The sequence below is a fragment of the Heterodontus francisci genome, chromosome 5 (genome assembly GCF_036365525.1).
Source record: "Heterodontus francisci isolate sHetFra1 chromosome 5, sHetFra1.hap1, whole genome shotgun sequence".
In the NCBI taxonomy this organism is placed as follows: Eukaryota; Metazoa; Chordata; class Chondrichthyes; order Heterodontiformes; family Heterodontidae; genus Heterodontus; species Heterodontus francisci.
In genome coordinates, this window is record NC_090375.1 from 54,352,235 (window position 1) to 54,374,604 (window position 22,370).

The following is a 22,370-nucleotide window of genomic DNA, read 5'->3' on the forward strand; positions in this document are numbered from 1 at the left end:
GACCGAAGATTGGACAGAATATAAAAAACAGCAAAGAATGGCTAAAAGATTGATAAGGAAGGTAAAATTAGAGTACGAGAGAAAGCTGGTTAGAAATATAAAAACAGATAGTAAGAGTTTCTATAGATCTTTTAAAAAAGAAGAGCGTGAAAGCGGCACAGTGGCGCAGTGGTTAGCACCGCAGCCTCACAGCTCCAGCGATCCGGGTTCAATTCTGGGTACTGCCTGTGTGGAGTTTGCAAGTTCTCCCTGTGTCTGCGTGGGTTTCCTCCGGGTGCTCCGGTTTCCTCCCACAGCCAAAAGACTTGCAGGTTGGTAGGTAAATTGGCCATTATAAATTGCCCCTAGTATAGGTAGGTGGTAGGGAAATATAGGGGTAGGTGGTAGGGAAATATAGGGACAGGTGGGGATGTGGTAGAAATATGGGATTAGTGTAGGATTAGTATAAATGGGTGGTTGATGGTCGGCACAGACTCGGTGGGCCGAAGGGCCTGTTTCAGTGCTGTATTTCTAAAACTAAAAAACTAAAACTAAAGCGAGCATTGGTCCTATAGAAAGTGAGTCTGGGGAATTAATAATGGATAATAAGGAGATGGCAGATGAATTGAACAGATATTTTACATTGGTCTTCAGTACTGAGGATACAAGTAACATCCCAGTATTAGCTGTAAGTCAGGAAATGGAAGGGAGGGAGGAACTCAAGAAAATTACAATCACCAGATAGTGGTACTGAACAAATTGTTGGAGCTGTGGGCTGACGAGTTCCCGGGTCCTGATGGACTTCATCCTAGGGTCTTAAAAGAAGTGGCTAGTGAGATAGTTGATCCGTTAGTTTTAATTTTCCAAAACTCCCTAGATTCGGGGAAGGTTCCGCTAGACTGGAAAATAGTGAATGTAACTCTTTTATTCAAAAAGGGCGAAAGACAGAAAGCAGGAACCTACAGGCCTACAGTTTAACATCTGTCTTGGGGAAGATGTTAGAAGCTATTATTAATTACATTATAGCAGGGCATTTAGAAAAATTCAAGGTTATCGGGCAGAGTCAACATGATTTTGTGAAAGGGAAATCATGTTTAACCAATTTATTGGAGTTCTTTGAGGGAGTTACATGTGCTGTGGATGAAAGGGAACTGGTGGATGTATTGTACATAAATTTCCAGAAGGCATTTGATGAGGTGCCACATCAAAGGTTATTGCACAAAATAAAAGTTCATGGTGTAGGGGATAACATATTGGCATGGGTAGAAGATTGGCTAGCTAATGGGAAACAGAGTAGGCATAAATGGGTCATTTTCTGGTTGGCAAGATGTAACGAGTGGTGTGCCACAGGGATCTGTGCTGGGGCCTCAACCTTTTACAATTTATATAAATGACTTAGATGAAGGGACCGAAGGTATGGCTGCTAAATTTGCTGATACAAAGATAGGGAGGAAAGTAACTTGTGAAGAGGACATAAGGGGTCTACAAAGAGATATAGCTAGGTTAAGTGAGTGGGCAAAGATCTGGCAAATGGGAAAGTGGGAAATTGTCCTCTTTGGCAGGAAGAGTAAAAAAGAAGCATATTATCTAAATGGTGAACAATTGCAGAGCTCTGAGATGCAGAGGGATCTGGGAGTCCTAGTGCATGAATCACAAAAGGTTAGTATGCAGGTATGGCATGTAATTAGGAAAGCTATTAGGAATGTTATTGTTTATCACGAGTGGAATTGAATACAAAAGTAGGGAGGTTATGCTTCAGTTATACAGGGCATTGGTGAGACCACATCTGGAGTACTGTGTACAGTACTGGTCTCCTTATTTAAGGAAGATGTAAATGTGTTGGAGGCAGTACAGAGAAGGTTTACTAGACTAATACCTGGAATGGGTAGGCTGTCTTAACGAGGAAAGATTGGACAAGCTAGGCTTGTATCTGCTGGTGTTTAGAAGAATAAGAGGCATATAACATATAAGGTCTTGACAGGGTGGATGTGGAAAGGATTTTTCCCCTTGTGGGAGAATCTAGAATGAGGAGTCACTGTTTATAAATAAGGGGCTGCCCATTTAAGACAGAGATGAGGAGACATTTTTTTCTCAGAGAGGGTCGTGAGTCTTTGGAATTCTCTTCCTCAAAAGGCGGTGGAAACAGTCTTTGAATATTTTTAAGGCAGTGGTAGATAGATTCTTGATGAGCAAGAGGGTGGAAGGTTATCGAGGGTAGGTAGAAATGTGGAATAATCAGTTCAACCATGAACTTATTGAATGGCGGAGCAATCTCGCAGGGCCGAGTGGCCTACTCCTGCTCCTAATTTGTATGTTCGTACTAGGCTATGGTTCCATCTACATCCAGATGATGTCGTGAGGCTGTTTGTGTGTGAGGCCCTTTACAGTTGAATCGTTGGGTCCTTGGGGTAGTTTCAGGGGTACTGGCTACCTTCTGGTTCCTGGTTCACTTTCCTGCAAAGGTTATTGGAATGGGAGGGACCCCTAGCTAACTTTTCTCTTCCTTGCACTCTGTGTCCCCTCCCCCAGGTTTGCTGAATCCAAGTCCTCCACTGGCAACCTGGCTGAGAACAGGTAATCGTGCACAGACCAGAGACCTTTTGGTTTGTGTGACTCAGTTGTATGTTTCCTTTAACCACCAGAGATGGTGAGACACAAAGCTAATTTGACTTCCCTAACTAAAGTGTGCTTAGCATCTCATTAACAAGTTATGAATTGCCAGTGCAGTCTTCCCTCTTGCTAAACTGTGAATTTGTCTCAGTTAACTGAAGTACTGAAAGACTTGAGACTTAAACTCGGCTCATGCTTCAGTGTAGTCATGAGGGTGCACTACATTGGCAGACGTGCCATCTTTTGGTGGAACTTTAAACCGAGGCCCCAGCTGCCTGTTCCTGGCAAATGAATAAGTTTTCCTTGAATTTTTGCCTCAACCCACAATCTCAGATTCGCCAGCTGTTCATCGCATTTGCTGCTTGTGGGATCTTGCTATGCAAAGTGTAATTGCCGTGTTTGTTTACATAACTTTCTGCAGCATAGCCAATGTTAATTGGCTGTGCAGCACTGTGGGATGTCTTGACGTTGTAAATCAGTTCTATGTCCTTTCTCTGTGTTAAAGTGAGCAGGGAATTGATCCTAGCTGACCATGCCGCTTTAAGCTGCACTGCCTTCTACTATTCTTTCTCCTTTGCCATGCTACCACCCCCTACACACAAAGGAAATATTAAACTCATCTGGATGAAATACTTGTAACACACTGTTCCAGGCTGAGTAGGAGTCATAGAGCCAGCAAAAAAAAATTCCTGTGGGTTCTATCTGTTCCACTATTTATTTTTACTAAAACAGACAGTTTAAATGGAATGAATGAAGGAGCGCTGGAGCCAAGGAACAGAATGTTCTTTGGCAGTGGAGACAGGGTACAAAGCTATTTTTTTCCATCGTGTATGTATGTGAAAATTAGGTTGCAGATGTTGTAGTTTTTCCCACTGTGCCACCAGAGGGCAGTATCTATGGAACATTTATTCTGCCCTTTACTACAACTTTCCAGAACTTGAGTTGATTGTTTTTCAAAATTGGGACTCCTTCAATTTACAAATAATTGTAATTTTCTGGTATGAGGAGTGTATATGGAACATTTTGTACGAGCCTGGCAGTATGTTATCTATTTTCCACAAGCCATAGGATCTGAACCAAGAGGCTCCATGTGTTTTGGATTAAAGCCAGGAAGGAAAGAACTGACTGCCAACATTACCAGAGGGAATTGCCCTGTCCCAGTTGTAACTTAGTGTCAGATCAAACTTAAAATGCTAGCATTTTTTCTAGAAGGAGATGTGATACTTTGGAAAGATTTCCATTGATAGTTCTACATTCCATTGTACATTAATTTTCTTTTTGGATGCTGTCCTGTCTCCTTGCTCTTGGTATGAGCTTTTTACAGTAAAGAGGTGGTTTGAAGATTCTAGTCTCCAACACAGTGGCAAACAGCGAGGCTACAACGAGAGATCTGTTAATCCAATCCAAAAAGTGGCAAAAATCTAACCTGGGTAATTACCACCTTGGCAGCAGCTTTCTCACAGTTTTGAGCATTCTTTCATTGCAATCAATAGTGCCATCAAGCAGCACCTATTCACCAAAAGTCTGCTCGCTGAGACTCTGTTTGGATTCCACCAAAACTACTCTGTTCATAACCTTATTGCAGCCTTGATTCCAACATGGGTGCAAGAGTTGAAAGCCAGAGGACAGGTGAGAGCAGCTACCCTGGAAATAGTCAGCATTCAACAAATTATGGCACCAAGGTGCCCAAGCAAAACTGAAGTCAATAGGAGTCGAAGCAAAATACCGCGAGTGGTGGAATTACACCTGCTGACACAGGATATGGTTGTGGTCAAAAGTCAATCATTGCAGCTCGAGGACATCACCGCTAGAAATCTTCAGGGCAGCAGCATTAGCCCAACCATTTTCGGCTGCTTAATGATTTTTCCCTATGTCATAAAGTTCACAATGGGGCTTCTCACTGTTGATATCAGTGTTCAGCTCTGTTAATGAAGCAGCCCATGCTAGCCTACAGCTTGACCTGAGTAGCATCCAGACTTCGGCTGACCAGCCTTTGCACCACATCAGCCAAGTAGTGACTATCTCCAGTAAGAAAAGCTGCAACCACCTCCACCTGACCTTCAATGGAACTGCCATCAACAAATCCCCCACCAACATCCTAAGTGGCACCATTGATCAGAAGCTTTACTGGACCAGCCAGATTAACACCATGGATGTAAAAAAAAAAGGGAAGAATCTGATTATTCTGCGATAAGTGACTCACCAAATGGCACCTTAAAGCTTTGCCATCATCAACAAAACTGAAGTCAGAGGTAGGATCAAATGCTCACCACTCGCCTGGATCGATGCGCATGCAGCAACATTCTAAGCTTAACACAATCCGGGGCAGAATAGTGTGAAATATTGGTGCCTCTGCCATTGAACTCTATCCTCTGTCACAAGCACCCCATGGTTGCAGTAGTTATGATGTGAGTCAGCCTTGGCTCAGTGATATCACTGCTGCCTCTGAGTCAGAAGGTTGTGGATTGAAGTCCCACTTTGGAGACTTGAACACAAAATCTATGCTGATGCTCCAGTGCAGTACTGAGGGAGTGCAGTGCTGTCGGAGATACCATCTTGCAGATTGAGTTAAACCGAGAGCCAATCTGCCATCTCGGGTGGGTGTAAATGATTCCACAGCACTTTTTGAAGAAGAGGAGGGGACCTCGTCCCTGTGTTGGCCAACATTTATCCATCAGCCAACATTGTCCTGAAAAAAATTTATCTGGTCATTATCTCTACATTTTGCGAGACCTTGCTGTGCTTAATGTGACAGTATGTTTCCTATGTTTCCATCGCGACCACTCTTCAAAGAGTACTAAATTGACTGCAAAGCATTTTGGAATATCCTGAGCTCGTGAAAGGTGCTATCTTAAGCAAGCCTTTTTCCAATATCACATCAGTTCATCTTTCTATTTTATGGTACAATGTAATAAATTTGCACTAAAGCAAACACAAAATATTAGTTTAAAGTCAGCTGAACATCTCACTGCCTATTAAAAATAGATCAGTAGTGTTGGCTTGGTGCAGGATTGTTACTAGACCGCTTTAATCTTTGATGTGGTTTGATAACCTTTAACTTGCTCCAAATCCATTTGTGTCAGTCTAAGAAATTAAAATGCTCTTAATATCCAACTAATCTTGTAAACGTGTCATACTGAAATAGTTCTAAAGAAAGGAGTATTTGCCATCTGTAAATATCCCTTTCAAAAGCATGGTTCTGTGCCTTTTTCCTTGCATATTTGTTGTGTACGTTCAAACCTCTTATCGAGACATCATGAGACTGAAGTGACATGCAAGTAAACGCAGAAAGCACTTTTAATAGACGTTTACTGGTCAGCTTGAAACTGATTTTTCTTTCCCTGTGATCTCTTCTATTATATTTAATCAACCTTAAAGTAAACTCTGCTGGTTTATGTGTTCACTGGGATTCAGCAAAACCTAATGTGTAAAACTTTTTTTTATCTCCATTTGCACTGTGTGGGTGGGTGAAGCTGGCGGGTGAATAATTCTTTGCTAACCAAAGCTTGGGTTATGTCTGTCTATTTGTGTGTATTTTGAGCTTTTTAAAATTTTTTATGTGGCAGTTGTGGGAGTGATGTGAGAATATTTTAAGAGCATTGCAAGAAACCAGTCCACTCAAAGCTGTATTATCGGTTATTTAGCACCCAAAACTTGCACGTTTCAGGGTATTGATGTTGCACTTGTTTCTTTTGGGCGCGGGGGAGAGAGTGTGTGGTAAAACTAGGACTGGTCGAAATAGTCATGCACACGCACATCTGGTTTGTAGTCATTGGATTGTGTGGGAGAGAGCATAGGATTTTCAGCAGTCTTTGAGCTTTGAGTTGGGAGAAGTTGCTGGCCTCTTTACGGCATCAGTTTGGCCTTCAATGGCTTTTTAAAATTTGGACAGCCCATTAATCGCAAAGATTTAATTCATTCATCCCCACCTTTACTGTTTTAGATTGTGATGTGGCCAGTGCATTGAGGCATTTATGGTGAGTCAAATCACACTGTTCAATCTAGTCCTGCCTCTATGACTCTGGAATCTAGCCAGCTGTTTGGTGTTTTTCCATAGTACTTGGGAGTTAACTGTACTCAAAGTTCCCCTGTTCAGAGAATGCTAATCACATGCTCAGATCTGTGATGATGGCTCAGCGAAGGTGTTGTATTTTCCCAGTTGTCCCAGCCCTTATGTTGCCAGGCAACAACAAAGTCTGCTAGTAGCTGCATCATAACTCTTACTGGAACTGTTGTGGGTATTGTCTGGAATTGGTAAGCAGGATGTCTGTAGCCAGTCAAGCACTGATGACTCCAGTCTGTGTTTAACCATTATTGCCACCAAACATAAATGAGTTATGCAAGTGGGATAAAAGACTGGCATTTATATAGCACCTTTCATGACCTCAGGACATCGCAAAGCACTTTGCAGCCGATGAAGTACATTTGAAGTATAGTCACTGTTGTGATGTAGATAACATGACAACCAATTTGTGCACAGCAAGATCTCACAAACAGCAACATAGTAATGACCAAATACTATTTAGCAATATTGGTTGAGGGCTAAATTTTGTCCAAGACACTGGGGGGGTGGGGAACACCCTTGTTCCTCCTGGAATAATGGCATTTGATCTTTTACATCCATCTGAGAGGGCAGATGGGACCTCAGTTTAACATCTCATCTGAAAAATACTTTCTCTAACAGTGCAGCAGTCTCTCAATACTGCAATGAAGTGTCACTCTGGATTATGTGATCAAGTCTCTGGAGTGGGATTTGAACCCACAACCTTCTGACTCTAAAGTGAGAGTGCTATCACTAAGCCAAGGCTACTCCTGCACTATTTCACAGTAAATGTAATACTAGAGATATGAAATATTTCACATCATGTTCACTTGAACTTACAACGTATCTAATTGCATCTTGCCCTTCCAAACATGTGTTGTGTCTTCAGTGAGCTTTTGAACAATTTCACTGCGGGATGAAATACCAGTAATAGGAGATTTGTCACTGATTGTAAGGGTCTGAGGTAATGAGTTAAGATTCAAGCACAAGAGTCCACAATAACACAATAGGATAACATATTGGCCTTACTGTAGTTTTATTTTGCATTTGGTATCGATACTCCAAATATGCCATGGGACAGTCCCAGTCTCGAGAGTAATGTGCACAATCTTGAGTAGAACAACACGGGCCACAGCTGCAAAGGTGTTCCTGTCTGCCCATGTAACTCTAGAGCTGTATTCCATGAGGATTTATGTTCCTTGGTTTTACCCAGGATAATTCTAGGATGCATAAGCCACCGTGCTTTAATGCATTCCCAGATATCCTCTTAGGGCTTTGAATTGCTGCCTGATCCGTAAGGAGGGGAATATTCACTTGCCTGCGGTCTGATCTGTACTTTGCTATCTGTGCAAATACATGTTTCATTACTCATTGGCATAGATGACATTGTGTGTGCTTTGCATATGATACATTGGATCATCGTCTCTTGACATTCTCACTCAATGAGCCACTTGAAGTAGTCTATTAGAAATCCAAGATTGACTTTCAAGGGAATATCATGTATTTCATACTGACTGTCACAACTTTTATTGTACTCTCCTCGAAATTGTACTCCCCTGCAGCCCTTTCCCTGTTTCTCTCTTTCTCACTGCCTCTGTATTATCACACAGTAGGCTTATGCTTTAATTTTATTTCAAAAGAAGTTTGCTCATTTACACATGGCATGAATCATTGTGAGATCTTGCAGTAGTAAATCAGATGTGCCTTCCACAGAGAGTCACTTCTACCACGTGCAGGCTGAAAAGGTTGCAGAATCATTCTAGTAAAGGGAGTGTAAGTCATCTGGTTACATTATTGAGCATACTGTACTGAGTCATTTCTGGAAAGTTCTTGGACCTACACTGACACCAATGAGTAACTGTATTTACAAGTATTTGTTGTGTTGTCTCGAATTACTCAGTACACATCCAGGGTCCTGCAAACATTCTAACTCAAAATACATAACTGCATTTAGTCCCACTCAGCTTGTGTCTTCAGAGAAGGTTTTGAGCAATTTCATCCTAGGGTGAAATACCAGTAATTACAGGTCTGTCGCTGTTCATAACTGAATTCAGTCAATCTGATCATTTTGTGGGATCAGGAAAAAAACAGGAGCAAAAACTGTTGTTGAAACCAAGCTGGTTAGTTAACATCCTGCAAAGTCTGTTTAGTTCTATTTCAAAACTCTTGTAACTTCACCGTTGTGAAGCCCGGAACTCCCTATGTAATAGTACTGCGAGTACCATTGCCGCATGGACTGCTGCAGTTCAAGAAGGCGACTCACCACCACTTTCTCGGGCAGTTAGGGATAGGCAATGAATGCTGGCCTCGCTAGCGATGCCCATATTCTGAGAGTGAATTTTAAAAAAAACACTGCTGTGAGGTGTCATATAAACTGTTTTTTGTGTTGACTGAGGGATAAATGTTGACATGCTCATCTTCACATAGAACCTTGGGAGAGGACAGATGTCTCATCCACAATAAGGCACCTCCAACAGTGTAGCACTTCCTCATTACTACACTGCAATGTTGACCTAGATTATGTGCTCAAATCCCTGGAGCGGGACTTGAAACCATAACATTCTAACTCAAAATACATAACTGCATTTAGTCCCACTCAGCTTGTGTCTTCAGAGAAGGTTTTGAGCAATTTCATCCTAGGGTGAAATACCAGTAATTACAGGTCTGTCGCTGTTCATAACTGAATTCAGTCAATCTGATCATTTTGTGGGATCAGGAAAAAAACAGGAGCAAAAACTGTTGTTGAAACCAAGCTGGTTAGTTAACATCTTTGGAGGGGATGAGGAAAGCTACACTCCTACCCAGTCTGACCTAGCCTTTACACTAGTCCACATTATATGGTGAATAGCAACTAACGACTAGGGATAGAGAATAAATGCAGTCTTGCCAGATCATCCACATCCCCTGAACAAATTTTTAAAAAATCACCCAGCACAAGTCTGCTTCTCATTCTGAAGCAGATCAACAGAACCACCTCTTGTTTTGTCTAAAATTCCCAGTATATCAGTGTCATTAATCCTTTCTGCATTTAATATTTCCTTCACCAGTCTTGTTCCGCTACTGAAGGTACTGACTCTTAATGGCTTTTGGTTCCACTGGTACCTAGGCAGAATTCACCATTTATGAATATACACAAGTGACAATTGGCTGTTCAAATGCTGGAAGCAATGACAGCCTGGATCAGGCCTGATCTCGCCAAGCACCCATAAATTGGACCTAAGAACCTTTTTCTTTGCCCCAGCCCAGGGTTGATGAGACAATTTGCAAGAAGGTCCACCATCACCTTCTGAGGCAAACAGGGATGGGCAATAAATAGCCACTTGTCAGCAGAGTTCACAACCTGAGGAAGAGTGAAAAAAGAACACAAGGTAAGTAGAGCCATGAGGTGGATGGGGCATTCCATGATGGGACAAATTGTATGTGGGACAGAAGGAGAAAGTTTCACAGTGGATTTATCTTGAAGGTTAATGTGTGCAATAAACCAGCTGTAACATCGTTCTTGTAATGAATTTTGAAATGCCTAATTTTTCTGGCAAGAACTTGTATTCATTTGCCCAAAGAAAATTCTCAACTGCAGATTTGCTGTGGGGTGTCAAAATTAGTCAACAAATTTCCCAATCTTAACAAAAAAATCAACTGTTGTAAACAAGTTTTACTGATGGTTCAGTGGGGAGCATAGGTACTGAGCCACACTATGCTAGAAGGCTCAGGTTCAATCCCTGGTCTAATAGCAAACTTCAGATCAGTGTAACATAAACTATAAATAGTGCATGGTTCTGGATGATTGGTGAAAAGATTGGATTTAGCTGCTCCATACTCGATAATTAAAACTGATTTTTATCTTCAAGCAAGGGCTCAACTCAAGTGCTCCAACCACAGCCAAAACTAACTAATAGTTTGGACCTGTGATTTATTTTTTTTTTTGCTTCCATTATCAGCCAGTACATTTATGGGCAGAGAAAGAACAAACGTGCATTTTTTTTTACAGCACCCTTCACTACCTCAGGACATTTCAAAGTGCTTTAGAGCCAAGGAAGTACTTTTGAAGTGTCACTGTTGTAAAATATGGGAATGCACCAGCCAATTTGTGCATAGCAAGTCCAACAAAGAGCAGTGAAATAAATGGTCAGATTACCTGTATTAGCGATGCTGTTTGAGGGATAAATATTATCTAGGACAATTTGCTGAATACTGTAATGGAATAATTTATATCTACCTGAGTGGGTGGGTGGAGCCTTGATTTAACATCATCCAAAAGACAGCACCTTTAGTGACGCAGCATTCAATACAACTAGGTGTTTTTTTTAGGGCAATTAAGACTTAGTGCATGACTGGAGTCACATATAGGCCAGAGAGGTAAGGATGGCAGTTTTCCCCCTCTGAAGGACATCGGTGAACCATTTGGGGTTTTGCAAACAATTCAACAGCTTTATAGTCACTTTTACTGGTAACAGCATTTTATTTCCAGGTTATCTTCTAAAATTGAAATTCTGAAACTACCATGGTAGAATTTGAACTGATTTTCTTTAGATTATTTCAGACCTTTTGAGTTACTAATCCAGTAGCATAACCACTACACTACCATCTCTGCTATTGAATGAAGAAGCCTGGTTAACAGAGAACACACAATGAGCACTTGTCTCTGGTGTTTAGTTTTATTCACTTTTTTCCTCTCTCCCCACCACTCCTTTCTGTTTCTATGATTTTGGACATTTATGGATGTAATTTTAACTGCTTTCTGAGAATGTTTTTTAAATCTCTTTGAATGTAAAGGCACTCCTCAAAGATTTGCTCATTATGATAGAACTAAATATTTATTTCAGAATGTGAAGGTTGCAATGTTGTTGGAAGACTTCATAATGCACTGGAGTACCAGATACCTGTTAACTCCAACTTGCCAAGGTTCATTGTTAAATTTAAATTCAAAGAAAAAAAGCTGTAAGTGTACAATACGAGGTAGAAAAACTCTTCAATGTCATTTTTCTTTTTGCTGATTTTAAGCAGAACTGTGACCAAACCACATTTTGCCATGAGTGGAGTTCTGAAACGAAAGTTTGAAGAAGTGGAGGATGATCCCTGTTACTCCTCATCCTCTCCATCGTCATCCTCTTCCTCCTCTTCGCCATCCTCCTCCTCCGTTGCTTCATCTTGCTCTTTGTCGTCCAGCTGGGACTCTGATGACAGTTCTTGTGGTGAAACATGGGCAACTAGAAGTAATGCAGCTTTTCCCCCAACACCATTTACCCGTAAGTACTTAACTTTACATCCTATTCATAGTTAAGGAACTTGATTAACATTGCAAGATATTGATGTCCCACGCCATAAATAAGTCCTTTTGGGTAACATATTATCTTCGACTTTTACCTAACTTTCCCAGAACCTTAAAACTCCCAAAATTGTTGCCCTCCCCCATTATTATCTTCCTCTTACAGTTGAGCTTTGTAATACTACTTTATAATTTTGTTCAACTTTCCTCCTACCCTTTTCAACTTTGGTGATATGTGGCATTATAGATTAAATAGGAAGTGTGCATAATTCAAAATAGTATAAATAGCACAGAAACAGGCTATTCAGCCCAAAAGATTCATGTTAGTGTTTATTTTGCACATGAGCCTCCCACATTCATCTAACCCTATCAACATATCTTTCTATTCCTTGCTCTCATGTTTATCTAGCTTTCCCTTAAATGCAACTGTGAGTCGCCTCAACTGCTCCTTGTGCTAGCAAGTTCCACATTCCAACCACTCTAGGTATAACATGTTTCTCTTAATATTCATATTGGACTTATTAGTGACTTATAGTAGCAACAGGTTGTGTGCTCCCTCTGATACTGTACTCCAGTGCGAGCTAGGTAGAATTGGAAGGATGGAATCAATGGTTCATATAGCACCAAGTGCTACATTGTTACTGCTGTATAAAAAAAAACTTGTGCTAAAAGCATTCACAATAACAGGCCTTCATCCTAATGATCTGCTTAAGTAGGACAGAAATTAGTCTTCAGTGGACAGCACACAACTGAGTTCCTTTAAAACTAGCAAACTGTCAGGAAATCTAATTACAGTTTGACATTTTCTCAGTATTGAGACTGCATATGTTTAGAATAGCTGCTTCCTTTCTTTGCTCAATTTTTTAAAAAGAAAATGTTGAAACCATAAAGTTATTCTATTTTGCTTTTTCTTGATGCTGGTTTCAATTGAAAATATATATTTTGGTAATTTTGTTTTTTTGTTTATCCTGGTAAATTCGCCATAATTTCTCCCTCTTTTTGAGCATCGGACAATATGCACTTTGTGAAAGCGCACGCACTCGCATATACCCACATGGAAGATCACACTGAGCCTGAAAGTGCAGTGTTAAGAGACAACCACAGGGCCATAGCACACTCGCCCAAGTTGAAACACATTGGCAAGTTTAACAGCTGATGCCGCTGGAAAGGTTTGCCCTTCCTTGGAGGAAGTAGGTGTTTGCCTTGGCTCACTGATGGCACGCTCACCTCTGGCAGAAGGTCATGGGTTCAAGCCCCACTCCGGAGACTTGATCACACAATTTAGGCTGACGCTTCAGTGCAGTACTGAGGGAATGCTGCGCTGTTGGAGGTGCCATCTTTCACATGAGACATTAAACTGGACCCCATCTGTTCACTTGGGTTGACGTAAAAGATCCATGGCACCATTTGAAGAAAAGCAGTGGTTTCTCCCTGGATTTCTGCCTAACAATTCTCTCTCAAACAACATGCAAAATAGATGATCTAGTCATTTTTTTTTCTTGCTGTTTGCCACGTGCAGATTGGCTGCTGCATTTCCTTGTGTTGAACTAGTGATCATATTTCAAAAGTGCTGTGGGATGTCCTGAGGTCGCTAAAGACACTGAATAAATGTTCTTTCCACAACTAAAATAAACCTAATGACAGCATTCTTGAAAGGAAATCTGTTAGTAGCTAAATGCTTATTAACTTTATTTTCCCTTTCCTTCTTGGTTTCTCAGCTGTGCCCATCCTAAAGAGAACTAAACGCATGAAAAAGAACAACGTCCAGTTCGACCGTGTTGTCGTGTTCTATTTTGCACGGTGTCAGGGGTTCACTAGCGTTCCAAGCCAGGGTGGCTGCACACTGGGGATGGCCAACAAGCACAGCTCGTGCAGGCAGTACACGCTGGCGGAGTTTGCCAAAGAGCAGGAGCTCGTTCGCTGGGAGAAAATCAAGGAACTTTTGAAAGAACAGAAGTTAGATTCTTTAAGGCTGCAGGTATGAAATCTGGGAACAGTTTGATTAGCGGTTGCGTTACTAGATTAGTAATCCAGAGATGATTCCCAATTCCTGGGTTGAGAGGATCGTCCTATGACGAGAGATTGAATAGAATGGGCATACACTCTAGTGTTTAGAAGAATGAGAGGTGATCCCATTGAAAAGCACATGATTCTAAAGGGGCTTGACAGGGCATATGCTGAGAGGCTATTTCCCTGTCTGGAGAGTCTAGAACGAGGGGTCTTAGACTCAGGATAAGGGGTTTGGTCATTTAGGGCTGAGACAAATTGAAATTTCTTCACTCAAGGGTTGTGAATCTTTGGAGTTCTGTATCTCGGAGGGCCGTGGATGTTCAGTCGTTGAGTACATTCAAGGCTGAGATCAGTAGACTTTTGGATTTTTGGGGAATCGGCATATAGGGATCAGCAGGAAAGTGGAACTGAGGTCGAAGTGTCACTGAATGGTGAAGCAGGCTCGTGGGCCTGAGTGGCATACTCCTGCTCCTATTTCTTGAGTTATGTTCTTATGATGCAAGTTCAAATTCCAGCCCCCCCCCCCCCCTCCCCCCCATGGTAGTTTGAGAGTTTGGAAATCTGGAAATAGATATCTAGTGTCAGGATAGATAGTTGTAAAAACCCAACTCTTCCTTTAGAGAAGGAAACTTGTCATCCTTGCCAGGCCTCTGTGTGACTTAAGACCCACCATGATGTTGCTGACTCTTAACTGACCACCTGAAGTGGCCGACTAAGGCAGCTAGGGATGGGTAATAACTGCCAGCAGCACCCACATCCTGAGATTGTTTAAAAAATAAATAATCCAGGCAGTGGGTGCATTTATGGTGCGTTTTTGTTTCCCATCGCTCCACGACTACCTTCAATTTTCTTCCATCCATTTCTGAAGGCAGTAAAGTCACGAAGGGCTCCAGTTTAATGGCACTGGCTTCCCTCCAATACTTTGCCCATTCTTCACATGTGAACTTAGAGTTTGAATACTGCCAGCCTGTTGGACCATGAGGGGGTATCACTGCCAAAGCAGCTGTTTTTCTTCCCCAACATCTATACTTTTCAGTGAGTCACTGGATCGGCATCAGGAGCTGCAATTTGCTCACCTTTTCTTTGCTCAGAAACATTGTAGGCAATCACTGCCAGGGCAAATGATTAGTTATAGCAAGTGATGTAATGTTCTGTTTGCTTAGGTATTGGCATTTTCACCTGGCTATGGGACATAGTCTGCTAAACTGTGTTATTGGGCAGCAAATCCTGCTACACCCATAAAGTTAAGAAATTCATAAATTTGTGCAACACAGAAGGTGAACATTTGGCCCATCATGCCTGTGCTGACTCTTTTTGAAAGAGCTATGCAATTAATCCCACTCCCCTGCTGTTTCCCCAAGGCCCTGCAAATATTTATTTTCTAATCCCTTTTTGAAAATTTCTATTGAATTTCTGTCTGCCATCCTTTCGGGCAGTGCAGCAGATCATAACAGCAATTCCCTCTTAATACTGCAAATGTTTCTAAGTACAACATCCAATTTTCAAATTTTTTTTTTTGTAGTGTTAGTTCATTAGCCCTGATTGTTCTTCTGCCGCTTCTCTCTTCACTGAGATCAGCCAACTCAACACAAAGCAGGAACTGAGGTGACCCTTTCTGCTCGGTGTGGCTGAGTGTTGTATTATCTAGCTGGATACAGAATTTGAGGGGGATGGGTGGGGAGGCGGGGTAGCATGGGAGGTGCGATTTGCTTTGGTATTCATCTTGCAAAACACAATGTGCCAAGTAGCCTCCTCTTGTGCTACAAACTTAAATACTCAGGCGTACTATCGAAGGAATGTTATTAGTTGTTGGTCTTAATTTTTCAAATTACTAGCTTTTTTTTTCTCCCCCAACCCCCAAATAGTTGACGAAGAATGGTACTGCTGACTCCGAAGAGGCTGACCGGCTCACCGTGGATGACATCTCGGATGATGATATCGATATCAGCGAGGTGGAGCTCGACAACGGCTTCTTTCCACAGCCGTATCCAGCTAAGAAAAGGCACATACTGCTAAAAGCAGCTGGAGTGAAGAAAATTGACCGAGAGGAAAAACGGGAGCTAAATGCAATCAGGGTGTCGCGTGAGGACTGCGGCTGTGACTGCAAGGGATTCTGCGAACCAGAGACTTGCAGCTGTAGCCTGGCTGGAATTAAATGCCAAGTAAGTGAGCAGCTGATTGAAACGCCTCATTTTGTACAATCACTTTTTGGTTTCCTACATTACAATTTTCAATTTTTAATTGATTAAGGCTCCCTTCCCACATTTGCATCATTTTAAAAATAAAATCTGCAAACCATTGGTTTTGGCTGTGACGTTAACTCCAGTCTTTTGGCCTGTCTTTCTCTTGTCTGTGTCTCTGAAAAGCAGATCGAGTATGAACATTGACCTCAACTTAATGAGGGGGCATCGCTATTATGCAACCAGAGTAATTTCTGTTAAGTCTATCAATATTTCACCTTTCAAGAAAGAGACCAGAGTTTATTTCTCCACTCTTTGTTCCCAGTAGGCAGAGTGTTGACTCAGCAGACTTTGAACATACAAATTAGGAGCAGGAGGAGGCCACTCGGCCCCTCAAGCCTCCTCTGCCATTCAATAAGATCATGGCTGATCTGATTCTAATCTGGACTGCACATTCCCGCTTACCCCTGATAACCTTTCACCCCTTTGCATATCAATAATCTATCTATCTCTACCTTTAAAAATATTTAAAGACTTCAGCTTCCCCAATATCAGCTGGGATAGTCTTAGTGCAACAGGCTTAAAGGGGATAGAATTCTTAAAATGCACACAGGAGAGCTTTTTGAGCCAGTACGTAGAAAGTCCTACAAGAGAAGGGGCAGTACTGGACCTAATCCTAGGGAATGAAGCTGGACAAGTGGTAGAAGTGTCAGTGGGGGAGCATTTCGGGGATAGTGACCATAACTCTGCAAGATTTAAGGTAGTCATGGAAAAGGATAAAGAGGGACCGGAAATAAAGGTACTGAATTGGGGGAAGGCCGATTTCAATATGATAAAACAGGATCTTGCCAAAGTGGACTGGGAGCAGCTACTTGTAGGAAAGTCTACATCTCATCAGTGGGAGTCATTCAAAGAGGAAATAGTGAGAGTTGAGAGCCAACATGTATCCATTAAGGTGAAGGGTAGGACCAACAAGTCCAAGGAACCCTGGATGTCAAGGGATATAGAGAATTGAATAAAGAAAAAAAGGAGGCTTATGGCAGATTCAGAGCACTGAAAACAGCCGAGGCACTGGAGGAGTGTAGAAAGTGTAGGGGGGTACTTAAAATAATTAGGAGAGCGAAGAGGGGACATGAAAAAACACTGGCGGGCAAGATAGAGGAAAATCCTAAGGCATTTTATAAGTATATTAAAGGCAAGAGGATAACCAGGGAAAGAGTAGGGCCCATTAAGGGCCAAAGTAGCAATCTGTGTGTGGAGCCAGAGGACATAGGTGAGGCTTTAAATGATTACTTTTTATTGGTGTTCACTATGGCGAAGGACGATGTAGGTGTAGAGATCAGGGAGGGGGATTGTGATATACTTGAACGTATTGGCATTGAAAGGGAGGAAGTAGTAGCTGTGTTAATGGGCTTAAAAGTGGATAAATCCCCAGGCCCAGATGAGATGTAGCCCAGACTGTTATGTGAGGCAAGGGAAGAGATAGCAGGGGCTCTGACGCAAATTTTCAAATCCTCTCTGGCCGCAGCAGAGGTACCAGAGGATTGGAGGACAGCGAATGTGGTACCATTATTCAAGAAGGGTGGCAGGGATAAACCAGGTAATTACAGGCCGGTGAGTCTAACATCAATGGTTGGGAAACTATTGGAAAAAATTCTGAGGGACAGGATTAATCTCCACTTGGAGAGGCAGGGATTAATCAAGGATAGTCAGCATGGTTTTGTCAGGGGGAGATCGTGTCTAACTAACTTGATTGAATTTTTCGAGGAGGTGACTAGATGTGTAGATGAGGGCAAAGCAGTTGATGTAGTTTACATGGACTTCAGTAAGGCTTTTGATAAGGTCCCACATGGGAGATTGGTTAAAAAGTTAAGAGCCCATGGGATCTAGGGCAATTTGGCATATTGGATCCAAAATTGGCTTAGTGGCAGGAGACCGAGGGTAATGGTCGAGGGTTGTTTTTGCGAGTGGAAGCCTATGACCAGTGGTGTACCACAGGGATCGGTGCTGGCACCCTTGCTGTTTGTAGTGTACATTAATGATTTAGACATGAATATAGGAGGTATGATCAGTAAGTTCGCAGATGACACAAAAATTGGTGTCGTAAATAGTGAGGAGGAAAGCCTTAGATTGCAGGATGATATAGATGGGCAGAGCAGTGGCAAATGGAATTTAATCCTGAAAAGTGTGAGGTGATGCATTTTGGGAGGACTAACAAGGGAAGGGAATATACAATGGATGGTAGGAAGTACAGAGGGTCAGAGGGACCTTGGTGTACTTGTCCATAGATCACTGAAGGCAGCAGCACAGGTAGATAAGGTGGTTAGGAAGGCATATGCGATACTTACCTTTATTAGCCGAGGCATGGCATTTAAGAGCAGGGAGGTTATGATGGAGCTGTATAAAACGCTAGTTAGGCCACAGCTGGAGTATTGTGTACAGTTTTGGTCACCACACTATAGGAAGGATGTGATTGCACTGGAGAGGGTGCAGAGGAGATTCACCAGGATGTTGCCTGGGCTGGAGCATTTCAGCTATGAGGAGAGACTGAAAAGGCTAGGGTTGTATTCCTTAGAGCAGAGAAGGTTGGGGGGGGCACATGATTGAGGTATACAAAATTATAAGGGGCATTGATAGGTTAGATAGGAAGAAACTTTTTCCCTTAGCGGAGGGGTCAATAACCAGGGTGCATAGATTCAAGATGAGGGGATTTGATGAAAAATGTTTTCACCCAGTGAGTGGTTGGAATCTGGAACACACTGCCTGAAGAGGAACCCTCACAACATTTTAGAAGTATTTAGATGAGCAGTTGAAACACCATAGCATACATGGCTACGGGCCAAGTGCTGGAAAATGGGATTAGAATAGTTAGGTGCTTGATGGCCAGCACAGACATGGTGGGCCAAAGGGTCTGCTTCTGTGCTGTATGACTCTATGACTCTTCTTCCACTGCCTTTTGAGGAAGAGAGTTCCAAAGACTCTCAAACCTCAGAGAAAAAATTTCTCCTTATCTGTATTAAATTGGCAACCCCTTTTTAAACAGTGATCCCCTAGTTCTAGATTCTCCTACAAGGGGAAACCTCCTTTCCACATCCACTCTGTCAAGACCCCTCAGGATCTTGTATGTTTCAATCAAGTCGCCACTTGCTCTTCCAAACTCCAGTGGATACAAGCCTAGCCTATCCAACCTTTCCTCGTAAGACAGCCCACCCGTTCCAGATATTAGTCTAGTAAACCTTCTTTGAACTGTTTCCAACGCATTTATATCCTTCCTTAAATGAGACCAATACAGTACACAGTACTCCAGATGTGGTCTCGCCAATGCCCGGTATAACTGAAGCATAACACCTCTACTTTGGTGTTCAATTTCCCTTGTAATAAATGATAACGTTCTATTAGCTTTCCTAATTAGTTGCTGTACCTGCATACTAACCTTTTTCAATTCATGCACTAAGTCACCCAGACCCCTCTGCATCTCAGAGCTCTGCAATCTCTCACCATTTAGATAATATGCTTTTTTAAAATTATTATTCCTGCTAAAATGGACAATATCACATTTTCCCACATTATACTCCATTTGCCACATCTTTGCCCATTCGCTTAACCTATCTGTATCCCTTTGTAGCCTCCTTATGTGGTAGCACACCCAAGTCTTGTAGCTCTAGCCGTACAACAGCAAGGCCTGAACGTGCATTCCTGTTGGGATTTTAATTCTGTGATAGTTACTGGGAATCGCTGCTTGTAAAAATGAGCACTGGTTTCCTTGTATTCCTCGGAATTAATATTGAAAGAAAAACCCTGAATGGCAGGGTAGGGAACAGCTTCGCTTCCAACAATTAAAATGCAGGTTAAGTAATTAAATAGCCAGGGGGCTGAGGCCTACAATGCATTTTCTTGATTCCAGATTTGACTGCATGCATGGCCTGTCTTGTCAACAGCTAACTTATTTTATTGAGCTATACGCTAATTGAGCTGTACGTGTGTTCCATATGTAAAATGTTTAATTGTGTGGAGACAGGAGAGTAGAAGAATTGGCATCTCTGCTGTTTAGTGAGCACTGCCTGTAACTTTAAAATAGCAGCTCTTTATTTTGATACACTTAGGAAAAGAAAACAAAAAACCTTTCATTATTAATGTCTCCTACAATATTTTGGAACACTTGATTTATTGTCACTATTTGGTAAGTGTCTCTGTAGGATGAAATATTGGTTTAGCCATAACTAAACTAACAATTGAAACTGCATCTGTATAACGCCTCATCAAGTATCTCGAGGGTCTCCAAGCCTTTACACAATGAATTGAAGATTGACTAACTGGTTATGTCAGCAAATTTTTCATATGGCAAAGTCCCACAAACTGCAATAATGTGCAATGGGCGTTCAGGTACAGATCAGCCATGGTCTAATTGAATGTTTTTGAAGATCCTTAAGGGGTTCAATAGCCTGCTACTGTTCCTATGCAATGAATGACTTGTTGATCTCTTTTTGGAGGTGTTTGAAGATTTTTCTCCAGAGTTCCCTGTACCTCTTCAAATAGTGCCATAGGCCAACTGAATAGACAGAGTCTTGGTTTAAAGTCTCCTGCAAAGGAGGAGGGTCCTCTAGCAATAGAGCATAGAGCACTCTCTGTCTGAACCCTGCAGTGAAATATCAGCCTAGATCATATTTAAATCCTAGTGTGGGGCTTGAACTCAATCTTTTGAATTGAAGGTGAGTGCTCCCAACTGAACCAAGCTGACACCTACTTGGTGTCAAAGAATCACAGAATTGTTCCAGCGCGGAAGGAGGCCATTTGGCCCATCGTCTCTGCAGTGGCTGTCCTAATGAGCATTTCACCTAGTGCCATTCTTCTGCCTTCTCTCCATAACCCTGCGCATGCTTTTCATATAAATGTCTAATTCCTCTTTGAAGGCTCAGTTGAGCTTGCCTCCAGTTCACACACAAGGCAGTGCGTTCTGGACCTTAACCACTCGTTGCATAAAAAGGTTTTTCCTCATGTACTTTTGCTTTTACCAATTACTTTAAAGCTGTGCCCTCTCGTTCTCAATCCTTTCATGAGTGCGAACAGTTTCTTCCTATCTACTTCGGTCCAGACCCCTCATGATTTTGAATACCTCTATCAAATCTACCCTCAGCCTTCTCTTTTCCAAGGAAAACAGTCCCAATTTCTCCAATCTATCTTCGTAACTGAAGTTCCTCATCCCTAAAGCCATTCTCGTGAATCTTTTCTGCACCCTCTCTAATGTCTTCGTATCCTTCCTAAACTGTGGCAGCCATAACTGGATGCAATACTCCAGCTGAGGCCGAACTTGTATCTTACACAAGTTCAACATGACCTCCTTTTTCTTGTATTGTGTGCCCCTATTAATAAAGCCCAGGATGACGTATGCTTTATGAACTGCTCTCGCAACCTGCCCTGCCACCTTCAATGACTTAAGCACATATACACCCAGATCCCTCTGCTCCTGCACCCCCTTTAGATTACTTTTTTTAAAAAAAATCCTCTGGTCATTGAGTGTTCATAATTTTTATTGCATGGATCTGTAATATTAAACCAAGCCAGTTAGAATGCTGATCTTGCCAATCCTCCTTCACAGCCATCCATTTTCAATGATAAACTTTTCCAATTAAACATTTTCTTCATTTAAAAAAAAATCTATTAGTATTCATTGCAACATGTGTAAGTTCTGTGCTGTTGGGGATTTTTACTTTATGTAGATCTGTATTCTACAAGTATCAGTCTTGACTTAATGGTAGCACTCTGCCTTCTGAGCCAAAAGGTAATTCAAACCCCACTCCAGAGTCTTCAACATATAATTCAGCATTGTACTGGTGAAGTGCAATTCTGTTGGAAATGATGTCATCTGGTTCAAACAATAAATTGCCCCTCCTGTTTGTTCAGGTCTATGTAAAAGAGTCCATGGTGCTTCTTTTGAAGGATAACAGGGAATTCTCCTGGTTTCTGGCCAATATTGGTCCGTTTGGCAATAGCCAATTAGATTAGCCAGTCATTCGTTTTGTGGGATCTTACTGTGTGCAAATTGGTTGTTACAATTTTCTACAGAACACTTTAGGCATTTCTGCAAATAATTTTTATGTATGTTGTGTATGTGTATACTTGTGTTTTTCTTATTCTCTGGATGTGGGTATCGCTGGCAAAGCCTGCATTTATTCATCCCAAGTTGCCCTTCAAAACGTAGTTGTGAGCTGCCACCTTCATCCACTGCAGTTCTATTCTTTGGAGTGCTGTAATATAACTGAGTGGGATGCTAGGCTGCTTAAGA

General features: G+C 41.8%; 1 protein-coding gene across 5 annotated transcripts in view; it reads left to right on the top strand.

The window, feature by feature from the left end:
• The window catches only part of csrnp1b (cysteine-serine-rich nuclear protein 1b), a 37,808-nt gene that overhangs the window by 8,306 nt on the left and 7,132 nt on the right, over window positions 1-22,370 (top strand). For 2 of the 5 annotated variants that reach the window (XM_068031441.1, XM_068031438.1), the window contains 3 exons: window positions 11,636-11,877; window positions 13,616-13,875; window positions 15,773-16,069. In XM_068031441.1, coding sequence (XP_067887542.1) covers window positions 11,661-11,877; window positions 13,616-13,875; window positions 15,773-16,069 — 774 coding nt within the window. In that variant the 5' untranslated portion in view covers window positions 11,636-11,660. Of the gene's footprint in view, window positions 1-9,872; window positions 10,000-11,632; window positions 11,878-13,615; window positions 13,876-15,772; window positions 16,070-22,370 lie in introns of all 5 variants that reach the window. The other 3 variants (XM_068031440.1, XM_068031439.1, XM_068031442.1) reach the window with 3 other exon arrangements.